The sequence below is a fragment of the Colobus angolensis genome, unplaced genomic scaffold, assembly GCF_000951035.1.
Source record: "Colobus angolensis palliatus isolate OR3802 unplaced genomic scaffold, Cang.pa_1.0 Scaffold58, whole genome shotgun sequence".
In the NCBI taxonomy this organism is placed as follows: domain Eukaryota; kingdom Metazoa; phylum Chordata; class Mammalia; order Primates; family Cercopithecidae; genus Colobus; species Colobus angolensis.
Window position 1 is genome coordinate 8,714,149 of NW_012119376.1, and position 15,322 is coordinate 8,729,470.

The 15,322-nt window shown below is 41.1% G+C and overlaps 2 protein-coding genes across 4 annotated transcripts in view; both read left to right on the top strand.

Moving 5' to 3' along the window:
• MAP3K5 (mitogen-activated protein kinase kinase kinase 5) overlaps window positions 1-8,581 on the top strand; it is a 242,708-nt gene extending 234,127 nt beyond the window's left edge. The window contains exons 27-30 of the mRNA XM_011962087.1: window positions 2,982-3,094; window positions 3,949-4,061; window positions 6,752-6,828; window positions 7,810-8,581. Of these exons, the coding sequence (XP_011817477.1) occupies window positions 2,982-3,094; window positions 3,949-4,061; window positions 6,752-6,828; window positions 7,810-7,870 (364 nt within the window). The 3' untranslated portion in view covers window positions 7,871-8,581. The remainder of the gene's footprint in view (window positions 1-2,981; window positions 3,095-3,948; window positions 4,062-6,751; window positions 6,829-7,809) is intronic.
• A 5,933-nt stretch (window positions 8,582-14,514) lies between these two features.
• Window positions 14,515-15,322, top strand: part of MAP7 (microtubule-associated protein 7) — a 208,449-nt gene continuing 207,641 nt past the window's right edge. For all 3 annotated transcript variants that reach the window (XM_011962091.1, XM_011962095.1, XM_011962096.1), the window contains exon 1: window positions 14,515-15,276. In XM_011962091.1, coding sequence (XP_011817481.1) covers window positions 15,210-15,276 — 67 coding nt within the window. In that variant the 5' untranslated portion in view covers window positions 14,515-15,209. The remainder of the gene's footprint in view (window positions 15,277-15,322) is intronic.

A 15,322-nucleotide genomic window follows, 5' to 3' on the forward strand; every position in this document is an offset into this window, starting at 1 on the left:
GCAGACAGTTGCCTTGATTTCAAAATATTGCACTACTAAATAAATACAAAGTAAAAATAAAATTGATATACTGTATTGTTCTTAAGATACATACCTCTAAGAGCTGGATTTGGAGCAAATGAGGTGGGCTGTCAATACTCTGCTTCCCGTGTTAAAGTTCTGGTGTTTAAGGTGTTAAAGGGGCCGGGCGCGGTGGCTCAAGCCTGTAATCCCAGCACTTTGGGAGGCCGAGACGGGCGGATCATGAGGTCAGGAGTTCGAGACCATCCTGGCTAACACGGTGAAACCCCGTCTCTACTAAAAAGTACAAAAAGTTAGCCGGGCGAGGTGGCTGGCGCCTGTAGTCCCAGCTACTCGGGAGGCTGAGGCAGGAGAATGGCGTAAACCTGGGAGGCGGAGTTTGCAGTGAGCTGAGACCCGGCCACTGCACTCGAGCCCGGGCGACAGAACAAGACTCCGTCTCAAAAAAAAAAAAAAAAAGGTGTTAAAGGAAAGCTTCAGACAAATTAAATTTAATGGAGTTTAATTGAACAAGAAAAAAATAATTTGTGACTCAGGTGGCCTCCAGAATCACGGCAGATTCAGAGAGACTTCCGGGATGCCTCATGGCCAGAACAAATTTACAGAAAATAAAAGTAAAGTGACGTTCAGAAATCAGAAGTGCACAGAAAGAGCTAGATTTGTTATGGGTTGGTGTTCACCTTCTTTGAACACTCAGCAGTGTATGAGTGGTTGAAGTATGGCTCCTGGGATTAGCCAAGACTCAGCTATGGGTACAGACGCACACTCCTAAGTTAGGTTTTCAATCTTGTCTACCTGTTAAGTTACAGTTTGTCCATGAGGACTCACATATGCAAGTACAGAGTCCTTCTCAGTCCACATTTCATTCACTTTAACAAAAGATAAAAGGAAATTACATAGTCTAGACAAACATAGGTTAAACTCTAGGAAATGTCACTATGTTCCTTGAGAAAACAGTAAGAAGATACCATCACCATCCTATACATATAAATTAGCAAGTAGGACAAAAATACATACCAGATCAAAAAACTGCCAACTTAAACATTCACACGGAGCTTGCTGCCCATTTCTTTGGATATCATTTGTTTTGGAGTAGATAAGAAGGCTCCCTCCAACCCTCTGCTCCCTCTGCTAGCTTTTAGTTCATGCTGCTTCATCCACCTCATTGTGCACCACACTTATCCTGCAGCTGTCTTTGTTAAACTATTTTCCTCCACCCACCTTCTCTGTCTACTTCTCATTGTGTTTTACTTTTGTCCCACCTCTGCTACTTACTCAGCTGTGATCCCTTCTCCTATCTGAGGATCTCATCTTTTTGTCCTGTGGGAATTGGGTTGAGCCTGGGGGTCTGGGCAGGTTTCCTTCCCACTGAGCCCTGGAAAGGCTGTTTTCCAGGGACTGAGGCAGCAAGGAACAGAACAGCCCTTATTAAAGACCAGACACTGACTTGGCACTGTACCTATGCTGTCTCATTTAATGCTCACAATAATCTTTTCTGGAAGCTTTAGTTTTCTTTTCTACAAACAATTTGAAAACTGAAGCCTGGAGGCATTAGGTAATTTATCTAAGGTTAACACAGGAAGTGCAGGGCTGAACCAGGATACAAGCCCAGATCTGTCAGTTGCACGATGCTGCCTTCAGAGTATGTCAAGTGAAGCAGAAACAAACTTTTCGATGGAACATGGTCTTGAGTTAAATCTATCAATACTCCGAAAGTGAAACAAATAGAGCTTGTTAAGAGCTGTAGGTTATGCAATGATTTATCTCGATAATCTTAATAATGATATATTTTAAATTATTATTTCTGAATCCAAGTTACACTAAGATGCTTTTCTAAAAAATTAAAGCACCTCTTTTCATAACTTGGAATGTTTTCTTTGAGAAATTCTATTGGAAATGGTGAGTAGGTTACCAGTTGGCTCTCAGTTGCATAGCAAACCTTCTGTGGGTAAGAACTTTGGTATGAATATCACAGTTTCTCCTTGTTTCTTTGGAGACTGCATCAGATGCCAACTAGGAACTGAATGTACCAGGAACACAGCTATCCTTTTACCCGCTTCACCCCCTCCCCCTTAGAAGGGAGAGGACTAATAGTAACAATCACAATGGTAGCAACAACCATGAACATTTATTGAGAATTTGGTATGTGCCAGATATTCTAGGCAACCTCACCTATGACTATTTCTCAAATTTTCATAGTTTACAAAAAGTGATTACCTTTCTGATTTGCATTGATTATGGTATTATGCACATTTGCCAACTTTTTCAATGGGCATTCATATATGTAAAATATAAGTGTGTTAATATCTGTATCCCATATTTATATTTTTGACATTTATGGTCATGAAAAGAAATAGCAGAACACATCTCTGAAGATTTTGGCAGACAATCTATGGTGGAGGTTTTCAATTCTTGTCTGTAGGCATAGTCTTCCAAAGCTTTGCTTCTGGACACGGGGGTCTGTAGACCTGCGACATCAGTGTCACTTGGGAGCTCATTATAAATACAGTCTCAGAACTTACTCCAGGGACACTGGACCAGAATCTGTATTTCAATAAAATCAGGGGTATTTGTGCTTATTATAGCTCATGTCTAGAAGGTCACCCTAGACCTGGCACAATGGCATGTGCACACACCTATAATCCCAGAGCTTTGGGAGACTGAGGTGGAAAGACCATTTGAGGCCAGGAGTTCAGAGAACAGCTTGGACAACATAGAAAGACTCTGTCTCTACAAAAACAAAACTCAAATTAGCCAGGCATGGTGGTGCATGCCTATATTCCCAGCTGCTTGGAAAACTGAGATGGGAGGATCGCTTGAGTCCAAGAGTTTAAGGATGCAGTGAGCTATAATCGGGCCACTACACTCAGCCTAGGCAACAGACAGAGACCTTGTATATAAAAAATAAAAATAAAAATAGAAGGTCACCCTGTGCCACCTAATATATTTTTCTTCTGCAGATTACTGGAAGAATTGGTTCGGAAAGAGAAAGAATTACAAGCACTCCTTCATCGAGCTATTGAAGAAAAAGACCAAGAAATTAAACACCTGAAGCTTAAGTCCCAACCCATAGGTGAATAGCAGAAAATTTTATAGTAATACTGTTCAGCCAGGCTGCCACAAAAACCCAAGCAAGCCAACACGAAGTTTTATTTGTGGCTAAGTCAGCATTTGTCACTTCTACCATGACTGCAAGCAGGAATCCCTTTAAAAAAAGAAATCCAGTTTTTAACTCTAGCAAACTCATTTCTATAAGTACAGTAAAAATAGATTATCCATAATCATCTTTTCCTGAGATTACGTATTCCTGAGGTAAATAGGGCTCTCCATGTTTTTAATCTTTATTTTTAAAGATTTCACAATGAGATTACTAGAATAAATAATACTTTTTTGTCATTTTGCATCTATATTCTGTGTATTCTAGCTTTTTTCCTTATAATTTGAAGAGGCTTAAATAGAATAAAGTTGTAGTAGTAAAAAGGCATAGGTGGGGAGAATGTTATTTAGCCCATTTAGAGGAAAACAGAATTCTCAGTTATTTGTTTAGATACATGGCTCTTTCATAGTAGAAAAAGAGATTATGATCATTATATAGTTCTCTGCTAATTGTGTTCATCTTTATTGCATGAAAAACACAGAGTATAATTTTGGTGCACAGAGTTTATTCTAAGAAACCATAAAATTGATATGAAATTATAACGTAGGAGTATCATTTCATTATTGCTTTTGCTCCTTGTTTACTAGTAAATTTACTGTCTGAGTTTTATTCATATTATCATTTATACTGCCAAACTCAATTGTTTCTATGAACTGTTCTCTGATAGAGCAAAATCTTTTAAAGTATCAATAAATGTCTGTTGATTGTGAGGGGCTCAGATGACCTCTGTTAGGTGAAACTAAGAATATCTTCCCAAAATTCTGTTCTAGAAATTCCTGAACTGCCTGTATTTCACCTAAATTCTCCTGGCACAAATACTGAAGATTCTGAGCTTACCGACTGGCTGAGGGTGAATGGAGCGGATGAAGACACTATAAGCCGGGTAAAGAAAACTGTCTCTGGGACAAGTATTCTTTCACTTCATTTCATAATGTTGGGTGCCTGCTATGTGACAGCCACAAGGGAGACATTGGTAGGCAAATCAGACCCAGCCCTGCCCTCCTGAGGCTTACAGACCAGAGTAGGCATGTGATAATCAGCTAACTCCACAGATACAAATGTGTTTCTCCACTGGTAAATTCTATGAAGAAAAAGGTATCAGGTGTTATTAGACAGGGAGAGAGAGAGGTTGGGGAAGATTCTTGGAGAAGGGGATGAAAGAGCTGAAGGCTAACGGAGTATGAGGGAGTAAATAGGCCAATTGTATGTATGTTCGGGAGGGATATGGGAGGAAGACCAGGGAAGAACCTTGTGCAGTGGGGCTGCAGTGTGTACAAAGACAGTGAGGCAGGCAAAAGCTCTGTGGTCCTGAGTCCCTTAGGAATTTAATATGTTTGAAATGAGAACCAGAAAGAATGGGAAAAAAATAAAGATAGAATTTAAAAATTCTTGTTTCTAATTCTTTGTATGTTAATTTTTATTTTATTTATTTTATTTTATTTTATTTATTTTATTTATTTTATTTTATTTTATTTATTTATTTATTTTATTTTATTTTATTTTATTTTATTTTATTTATGTTTGAGACAAGGTCTCGTTCTGTTACCCTGGCTAGAGTGCAGTGATCATAGCTCCCTGCGACCTTGACCTGCTGGGTTCAAGTGATCCTCCCACCTTAGCCTCCTGAATAGTTGGGACTATGGACATAAACCATCATACCCAGCTAATTAAAAAAAAAATTTAGAGAAAGGGTCTCGCTATGTTGCCCAGGCTGGTCTTGAACTCCTGGCCCCAAGCGATTCTGTCACCTCAGCCTCTCAAAGTATTGGGGTTACAGGCATGAACCACCATGCCAGGCCTGTTTGTTAAATTTTTGATTCTCTTTCAACATTATTAGACTCCACTAGGCAGCAGCTATTTTATTGCTACTTAATAAAATGAATCTAGTCGACTTATTTCAGGAACATTTTCTATACAAACCATATTTTACCTATAATAATCTAATTCCTTTGTGCTCCATATAGACTTTTTTTGATTTTGTTTTTTGAGACAGAATCTCACTGTGTCGCCCAGGCTGCAGTGCAGTGGTGCAATCTCAGCTCACTGCAACCTTCGCCTGCCAGCCTCAAGTGATTCTCCCGCCTCAGCCTCTCAAGTAGCTGGGATTACAGGCATATGTCACCATGCCTGGCTAATTTTTTGTATTTTTAGTAGAAACAGGTTTTCACCATATTGGCCAGGGTGGTCTCAAACTCCTGGCCTCAAGTGATCCACCCGCCTCAGCCTCCCAAAGTGCTGAGATTACAAGCGTGAGCCACTGCATCTGGCCCCTATAGACTTTTGTAATGAGCGTGAATAGCATTTGTTTATGTTCATTATATGAACACACAGGCATACATTAAAAGATTGTAATATTTGATAGAGAGGCCCTCTTAATACAATATTGTTTTAATTTGTTTTATATTTAAATTTTTAAAATAAATAAGAATAAAGATATCTCTTTTGACTTGATAATTTATTAACTAAGAGAATTTCGGGCTGCCTTGGACATCTACATTTAACAAGTTACAGCTGAATAAATTTAAACAACTCCAGAATATACATTCCTCTAACTTAGGTTCAAATCCCAATTATGGAATAGTAATTGATAATCTACTAAATAATTGCCCTTTTTTATTTGATTTCAAAGCTTCAGGCCAGGTGCAGTGGCTCCCGCCTGTTATCCCAACACTTTGGGAAGCATAGGCAGATTGTTTGAGGCCAGGTGTTGGAGATTATTAGGCTGGTCAATATAGTGAGACTTTGTCTCTCTATATATATATAAAAAAATAAAATTTAAAAATGTAAAGGTGCAGTTCAAATTAAGATTCTGCTTTTATGGTGAATTACAGTCAAGTGCCTTTGCTTAACCATGAAAAAATAAGTTCAGAAATTAAGCATAGGCAATACCTTTCCAGGAACACTTTTTATCCACTTGAGAAAAAACAAAGCTACATAGCATTGAACTTCTAAATACAAGATTTGTTTTTGAACAGCAGATGTGATTACAAGTGAGTCTCATCTGTTCATTAGAAGACCATTCAGAAGTTATGTGTCACTTGTAATCTTTTTGCATTTGGAAGTTAATATGGATGCATTTGTAATTTTTTTTTTTTGATACGGAGTCTCACTCTGTCGCCCAGGCTGGAGTACAATTGTTCAATCTCAGCCCACTGCAACCTCTGCCTCCCGGGTTCAAGTGATTCTCCTGCCTCAGCCTCCCAAGTAGCTGGGATTACAGGCACATGCCACCACACCAAGCTAATTTTTTGTATTTTTAGTAGAGAGGGGGTTTCACCACTTTGGCCAGGCTGGTCTCGAACTTCTGACCTCAGATGATCCGCCTGCCTCAGCCTCCCAAAGTGCTGGGGTTACAGGCATGAGCCACTGCATCCGGCCTGGATGCATTTATTTGTATTTATTGAGTAATAGGGAGGCCTTTCCCCTAATAATCACAGAAGATTGTGTTTTTAGTAATTTCATTTTTAGATTCATTTTAAATTATAGTCAAGGTTTACATTATAAATAGAGTTTGTGCTTTATTAAAGTTATATAAAACATCTTACTTTTGTGCATATTTTACTTTCTCTACAGTTTTTGGCTGAAGATTATACACTATTGGATGTTCTCTACTATGTTACACGTGATGACTTAAAATGCTTGAGACTAAGGTACCACTTTTCTTTCTGTTGTCACGATAGAAAGAGTACCAGGCTAATATAAGAAAGTCTGAGTACCTGCCCAGGCTGGGTCTCTAATTAGCTTTGCAGTTCTGGACAGAGCTCTCTAGTTCTTAGCTGCTCTGAGTAAACTGAGTTAGTTGGACCATTCTATTTTTGAGGGCTCTAATAACCAATATTTCCATATTAGTAAGTGAAAATCAACTGGAAGAATTTTTTTGAATAATATGCAGACTAAGTCCATGCAGATGTTCTGAAGCTGCCTTAAACAAATGCTTTAATTGAGTTCATGATGGTGTTATACTCAATAAATATTTGGAGGAGGTGCTGACTTGCCCTCCAAAAGCCTGGTATAATCTGATATAATTTATTATTAATTAAGGCCAAGCATATAACTTTTTTTTTTTTTTCCAAGACGGAGTCTCGCTCTGTCACCCAGGCTGGAGTGCAGTGGCGTGATCTCGGCTCACTGCAAGCTCCACTTCCCAAGTTCACGCCATTCTTCTGCCTCAGCCTCCCGAGTAGCTGGGACTACAGGTGCTCGCCACCAAGCCTGGCTAATTTTTTTGTGTTTTTAGTAGAGACGGGGTTTCACCGCGTTAGCCAGGGTGGTCTCAATCTCCTGACCTCATGATCTGCCTGCCTTAGCCTCCCAAAGTGCTGGGATTACAGGTGTGAGCCACCGCACCCAGCCCAAGCAGAAAACTATTATACCCACCATTATAAAGACAAATTTCAAAAATGCTGAAAGTCTAAAATGATGTTTTGGGACACAGCAGTTTGTGGGAGTGAAAAGAGAAGGAATGGAGGGAAGATGAGAAAATATATACAAAAAGAATACATAATAACTGATCAGACTCTGGGATATTCTTCTGACCAGAGCAGATGAAAGCTAAGAAGTCACTTTTCTATTTCAAGGGCAGTGTTTCAAATGAAATGTTCTTTTCACCATGTTCTTGTGTCTTTAAACAGGGGAGGGATGCTGTGCACACTGTGGAAGGCCATCATTGACTTTCGAAACAAACAGACTTGACTGTTGCTCAATTTAATCTTCAATGGAAATTCTAAAAATTAATACAGATCTGATCTTCTTGGGGGTGGGAAAATCGAAGGGAGAGGAGAAAGGAGCTGCACTTTAAATCCAGTATTTGTTTACTCACGTTAAAAAAAAAACAACAGACAAAACACACTGAAATTTCCTAACTACATCTATTTCTATAATTTTTAAGGACTCTTCATAAGGACTCTTAAAATAATCCTGAACATTAGAACCCTAACGTTCAGGAAGATTTTAATCTAAGCATTTTTATGGAAATATTTTTAATGCAGCAGCTATTGCACTTCAGCCAAATGTTTATTTCACACAAAACGGATGTAACATTTCATGTGATTGTGCACCACTGGAACAAAACCAAAATGTGACCATAACTTTTTTGGCTTCTGTGTGTTTGTAATACGCTCTAATAATCTGAGTAGAAATGCATAATTTCAATTACTGTATAAAGTTTATGTTTTTTTAAGTGTGCAGAATCTGAGAGCAATGGTTTTTACTTCTCTGTGTTAATTGTAATATTGACTATATTTTGTAACTTAAGTTTCTGACCTGTCATACATTTGTTTGAGTCATTTATGTACTACTGAACTGTACCAGTTGCACATGCTTGAACCGTAGTAATGTTAGCTTGTTCTAAAGCTATCCATTGTGTCATATTTACTCTAAAAATTAAAAAGACTCCCAACATACTGTTTTGATAACTTCTAAAGAATTCTTATTTTGTATTGACAAACTAGATAATCTGCTGTGTTAAATTTCCAGTCGTTTCTCCAGCTGTAACATTTAGTAAAATCTGTCTTCTATTCAAGCAGTCAGACAACTGACATCCAGGTTGTTCCTCAGGGGAACGGAGGTTTAAGAAAGGGTAAGCCTGGGCAACAAAGTGAGACCCCATCTCTACAAAAACTCAAAAATTCAGCTAGGTGTGGTTGTGCACACCTGTGGTCCTAGCTACATGGGAGGCTGAGGCAGGAGGATCACTTGAGCCCAGGAGGTTGAGATTGCAGTGAGCCATGATTGTGCCATTGCACTCTAGCTTGGGCAACAGAGTAAGACCCTGTCTCAAAAAAAAAAAAAAAAGGTGAGAAAAAAAGAATAAAGGAAAGTATATTTTTCTCAAGGCCCCAAGTTATCTTGGATGACTATTGTGTATCTTAAGGCATCTGCAAAGACCATCTTAATGGAGAATACTATTTATTTATTTATTTATTTATTTATTGACAGAGTCTTGCTCTGTTGCTCTGGCTGGAGTGCAGTGGCACCATCTCAGGTTACTGCAACCTCCACCTCCCGGGTTCAAGCAATTCTTGTACCTCAGCCTCCTGAGTAGCTAGGATTATAGGCGTGTACCACCACACCCAGCTAATTTGTATTTTTAGTAACAATGAGGTTTCGCCACGTTTGGCAAGCTGGTCTCAAACTCCTGACCTCAAGTGATCCATCTACCTTGGCCTCCTAAAGTGCTGGGATTACAGGTGTGTGCTACTATGCCTGGCCAAGAATAGTGTATTTTTCTATCTCCTTAATTTACTCATATTTGGAGAAATATTTTTATTTATTTTAAGCTGAATAGTATATTTTTATGAGCCTGCCCATATTGATCAGAGGAAGTCTGATGCTCCTAGATGGATAAATGAAATATATTTTCTTAAATACAGAGGAACTTGTTTATTAGGCAGGATAGAAATGACATAGAGCTGTTTATATATCATGATTTCACTCATATATAACAGTCTTTGACAAAGCAGAAGACATCTTTATTTCGATGTGAAAATCAAGGTACAATATATTTTATATTGCATTAGAGTATTCAAAACTTTCTCACTAATGTTTTCTGATTGATTGATTGAGACAGGGTCTTGCTCTGTTGCCTAGACTGGAATGCAGTGGTGTGATCACAGCTCACTGCAGCCTTGTCCCCTTAGGCGCCAGCAATCCTCTCATGTCAGCCTACAGAGTAGCTAGGACTACAGAGGCATACCACCACAACCAGCTAATTTTAAAATTTTTAGTAGAGGTGGGATCTCACTGTGTTATCCAGGCTGGTCTTGAACTCCTGGACTCAAGTGATCCTGCTGCCTTGGCCTCCCAAAGTGCTGGGATTATAGGTGTGAACCACTGCTTCTGGCCTCTTTTTTAACATCTTAATTTGGAGGACACAGTTGTCTCTGGTATCCTGTGTGGATATTCTGAAAGAAGTGAGGTATAAATTCAATGATATGTCATTTGGCTCATGTTGAAACACAGAGTAAGCTGTTTATTCAGCCACAGTTCATCTTCTCAATTCTAATGGTGAAGTGCTTCTTTTGACTGTATATAGGATCAAGGTACCCATCTTAAACCAAATCTTCAATGATACAGTCTTTCCTTGGCACCTTCCTCCTACCCTGTCTTTGTGAGCAGATGATCCTGTGTCCCTACATGGTTCATAACACATTCCCAGGCCAACATCATTAGCCATTTGTCAGAATTTTGGGTCTCAGGCACAAAAGAAGACAGTTCCATTATGGAAAGGTTTGCATTTGAAACGCTTTTAGCATCAATCTAGGCCAGTGATTCTCAACTCAGCTTCACATTAAAATGACTTGGATGCTTTTTCAAAAATATTGATGCCACCACCTTGGGACAACTGAGTTTTTTTTTGTTGTTATTTTTTCTTGAGACAAAGTCTCTGTCACCCAGGCTAGAATGCAGTGACACTATCATAGCTCACTGCATCCTTCACCTCCTGGGCTCAATTAGTCCTCCCACCTTAGCATCCCAAGTAGCTGGGACTACAGGCGTGGGCCACCATGCCTGGCTAATTTTTTTACTTTTTTGTAGAGACATGGTTGCACTTGTTCAACTCACTCTCGTCTCAAACTTTTAGGCTCAAGGGATCATCCTGCCTCGACCTCCCAAAATGGTGGGATTACAGGCGTGAGCCACTGTGTCCAACCGGAAAACTGTTTTTACTAGTTTGGGGTGGGGCCCAGATACCCTTTTGAAAAATTAGTTTCACAGGTAATTTAACATGATCAAGCCTCACCTCCTTATTTCAGGTAACAGCTAGAGAAGAAAATGGAGAGCCCCTTTCTATAGAGGGAATAGCAAGATGGTTAACATTCATCACTTGTTTAGTGTAGCAGGAGGCTACACACACAGGCCTGAAGCAAAACTGTAACTCAGCTTGTGACCTGGAACAAGTTAATTAGCTTCTCCAAGTCTCAGCTTTCTCATCTGTGAAATGGAGGAAATGATGTACCTTCCACATAGGTCTATTATAAGATGTAAATATGAAAACGAAGGCTGGGCGCAGTGGCTCACGCCTGTAATCCCAGCACTTTGGGAGGCCGAGGTGGGTGAATCACTTGAGGCCAGGAGTTCAAGATCAGCCTGGCCTACATGGCGAAACCCCGGCTCTACTAAAATCACAAAAACTAGCCAGGTATGGTGGTGCATGCCTGTAATCCCATCTACTCGGGAGGCTGAGGTACGAGAATTGCTTGAACCCAGGAGGTGAAGGTTGCAGTGAGCCGAGACCATGCCATTGCAATCCAGCCTGGGCGACAGAGCAAGACTCTGTCTGAGAACACAAAAGAATGCAAGAGAGGTGCTCAGCACAATGTTTAGCATATAGTAAACACTGAGATATGCTTGCTATTGTCATCACTTATCCTTCATTCAAAAGTATTTATTAAATACTGGGTACTACATATTGTGGTGCACCAACAAGATACAGTTCTTTCTCCTGAAGTTTCTTGTCAAGGAATCAAGACAAAGCAGAAACAACAGTGGTGCAGTCAGTGCTGTACTCACATTTACTGTCAGAAGGGGTCAAGGAAAGCTTTCCAGAGGAGGGAAGGTGCAAAGCTGAGCCTAGAAAGATGATTTGAAACAGAACAGTTATGCAGGGGTGGTGGCAGTGTTACAAAAGAAACAAAACAGGAATCTGCTGGGAGAAGTAGATCTAATGTTTCCTTTTAACTGCATTTTGATCTCTTTCTCCTGTCATTGGATACTTGGTTTCATTCATCCCTAGGCCACCACATAAAAAAGTTAGGCATTGAGGAATTATTATTAACCCATTTGAATGTCCACTGTGTGTGAGGCACGGTAGCAACACAAAAGATATATACCATGCCTACCAAGTTCAGAATGCAGGCGGTGCACATGATGTCATCAAGAACATCTGCAACTTGTGAGCAAATAAAATAACTGATAGTTCTAGACTTTATGGACACCCTATAGAGAAGTAGAGGACAAAGTCCCTACTACCAAAAATGTGCATCAGATTGAGGAGGCAAATTTGCAATAACTCATGCCTAGTCTATTTTAACAGCTGGACAAGTACCAAGCCCAGCAAGCCCTGGCCAGGTCCAAAGGACAGGCATGCTGGAAGCCGGGGCAGGAAGAACGGGCTTCATGGAGGAAGTAAACCTTAACCTGGGCCTCAGAGGGAAAGTATTATTAAATATGTCAGGATGAAGGAAGTCACTTTGGGCAGAGCGGCTTCAAGAACAAAGGCTAGAAAGCAGGGATTTGGAAGGTATTCTGGAGAATGAACAACTCCTTGGCTAGAAATATGAGTTACAGAGGTGAAAAGTGGAAATGGGTAGTAGAGAGCTCAGGGCCCAGTTAGGGGGTGGTGGCAGTGATGGTGAGGAGGTGGAGTTAATATTTAATTATATAGGAACGGGGAATCTATTAAAGGTTTCTGAGCAAGGGAGGGGTCTGTGTAAACTGGTTATTGCAAAATTAATCTGGTTTGGAACATATTAAATTAATGGCAGGGTATCTTGATAGAACTGTGCAGGGACCATTCAGAATGTGTTAGTGGAAGTCAGGAGTGAGATTAAGGGTATATATCCAGGATTTGGGAGTCACCAGGATCCAGGATGGAAGTGATAGCAAATGAGGGCTGTGAGAGACAGTAAAGATAAAAAGGTGGTGGCTTACAATTTGGGGATGGTAAAAATACCGGGGGATTAGAAGGGAGGAAGAATCTGAGTCAACAAAGACGGAAAAGGACTGCTACAGAGGAATGAGAAAAACCAAGCCAATGGTGGACCAAGAGCAAGGTGATTAGAGGATCAAGTGCTGTAGAAACTCTAGGGGCAGAAAGTCTAGGGGAATGATGGATTTAAAAATAAGGATTTGATTTGTATACATAGGCATGAAAAACAATATATGTAACTTTTTTTTTGAAAAATGATGGCACCAAAATCCACATTTATTTTTATTACCTTTGATGAACAAAACATATGACAATAGATTCTGGAGGGTGGGAAGTTAAAGGAAGATATTTTCAGAATCAAAGAGTCTTAGCTGTGTTTATTGGGGTAGAGCCCCTGGATGCAGAAACATTTAGGGATTGGGGAGAAAAAAGGGATGATGTTTGAAGGAGGCAGGAGGGGAGTGGATGGTGTCAGGAGGAATGGGAAACCCTGAAGATTTGAAATGGATGTGGGAGCTCCAGACAGATGGCTTCCATGTTCCAAGTAAAGTACAACTTGAAGTACATCGTGATGGTGTTTGACATTTAACAGATGTCATCCGTTCTCTGCAGAGTCACTCAGCAGCCTACCCCATTGCAGACACCTCCTTAGGTTTGGAACACACTGTCTATACAGGATTTTGTATCCAGGATTTTGGTGTGTTCCTTATTTCATTTATTTTTGTTTAACTTGTGGCAGACAAATATAGGTTATCAAAAGAAAGGGACAATGAGTAAGTACACACCAAACTAAACAAAACAAAACAAACATCACAAGTCTTGACTCTTTTTTTTTTTTTTTTTTTGGTCAAAGAAACAACCCATTGGTTGATTTAAGTCGGTGGTAAATCAGAAGGTTGAAAATAAATCACTTTCCTTCTCCGGGGTTCTTCCGGATAGTTCAACTCTCTAAATTCAGCTAAGAGAGTATTTCTCATGCTCAAAGAAAAGTGTCTTAAACTCTGATGTTTTAATGTAGTTAAAAAAAAAAAATCTTTGCTGAGGTCAAAAACTACCTCTAGCCACCTGGTGCTTTATTTTTATTTATTAGAAGTCTCTGATAAGACTGATTTGAATGTGATTTAGGAATATCACATTCTAAATGGTCAGTTTGCCTATTCCATTATAGAAATGGCACTACAGGAAAATTCATCATCACAGACCATAGCAGAAGTGTTCTTTAGTTAAATCTCTACCTAGTCATCCAGAAAGCCAGTAAGTAAACCAAATAAAAATAGTTCGCTGGGTTCAAAGTGGCAAGTTTTGCACGCAAAGATAGTGAAAATTGTAACCCTAACCCCTAACAAGAATCCAATACTGTTCTCAGACTCTCTTGGGTGTCCAGTGCTGCTGCAGTCCTTGGAAGGGTTTTAAACTGTTCAGAGCTTGCTGGTTATCTTCAGCCAAGCCAGAGTGTGGGAGTACATTTTAGTGTAACCATGCGGAACTGGTCGCTCCTTGATTTTGTTCCGTATGTTTCCATTTGTGTAGGTTTTTTTCCCCCCTCAGTATTTTGTTGCTTATCCTTTAGGGCGAAATTGTTTTTTCCTCGGCCAATAATCTGTTTCTTAAAAAAAAAAAAAAAAAAAAAAAAAAATTCGTTACCTATTGCCTTTTTTTTTCTGGTCTTCCTAAGTAAGCCAGAAGTCACAAGGTCGTTTACTAATGGGAAACCAAGAAAAAGGAAAGCCACCTCAGCCGGCACAAGCCTCTCTAACTTGTGTGCCCTGAGGCTCATCAGATGCGAAGACCTGGCGACAAGATAGGGTGGTCCGCAGTGGCTTCCTAAAGCGCAGATCCAGGCCAGCTCCCAGCGTGGAATCCGACCCATGTACTTCGTCTCTCCACGTGGCATCAGATGCTCTGCTGGCTGTCACCGTGAACTCCAGCCCTCGCGGAGCGGACAGTGACCTGGCTGCTTCAGAGTTCGGAGGGGAATAGCGTCTCCGTACCCTCGCCCCACCTGGGCTGCTCCTCGGACCGCCGCTCGTCCCAGACTCCAGGAGGCGCCACCAAGCCTCGCCAACCCCGCTCCCTATCTCCGGGAGCCCTCAGCGGGTCAGCCGCGGCGACCGGAAGCTCCGGGTAGAGGTGCTGGTTCCGCCCGCGGCTCTTCCAGCCGAGACTCGGCCGCGGCGGTCGGAGCGGCTGCCACGCCGCACCTGCCCGCGAGGGGGCGCGCTGGGCCCAGGCCGCAGCCGACTGCCGCGCTCTCTGCCCCCGCCATCCGTCGTCCCCAGACTGCGCTCACCTGTCTGGGCCGCTGGCCCAGGAGACGGGGGCCGGCGGGAGCCAAGCCGAGGAAAGGGCGGAGCGGCTCTCCGGGCGCGTCATCGGAGCACCATGGCGGAGCTAGGAGCTGGCGGCGACGGCCACAGGGGCGGCGACGGCGCAGTACGGAGCGAAACAGGTGACCTCGCAGCGAGGATAGTGCGGGTCCCGGGCGCGCGGGCAGG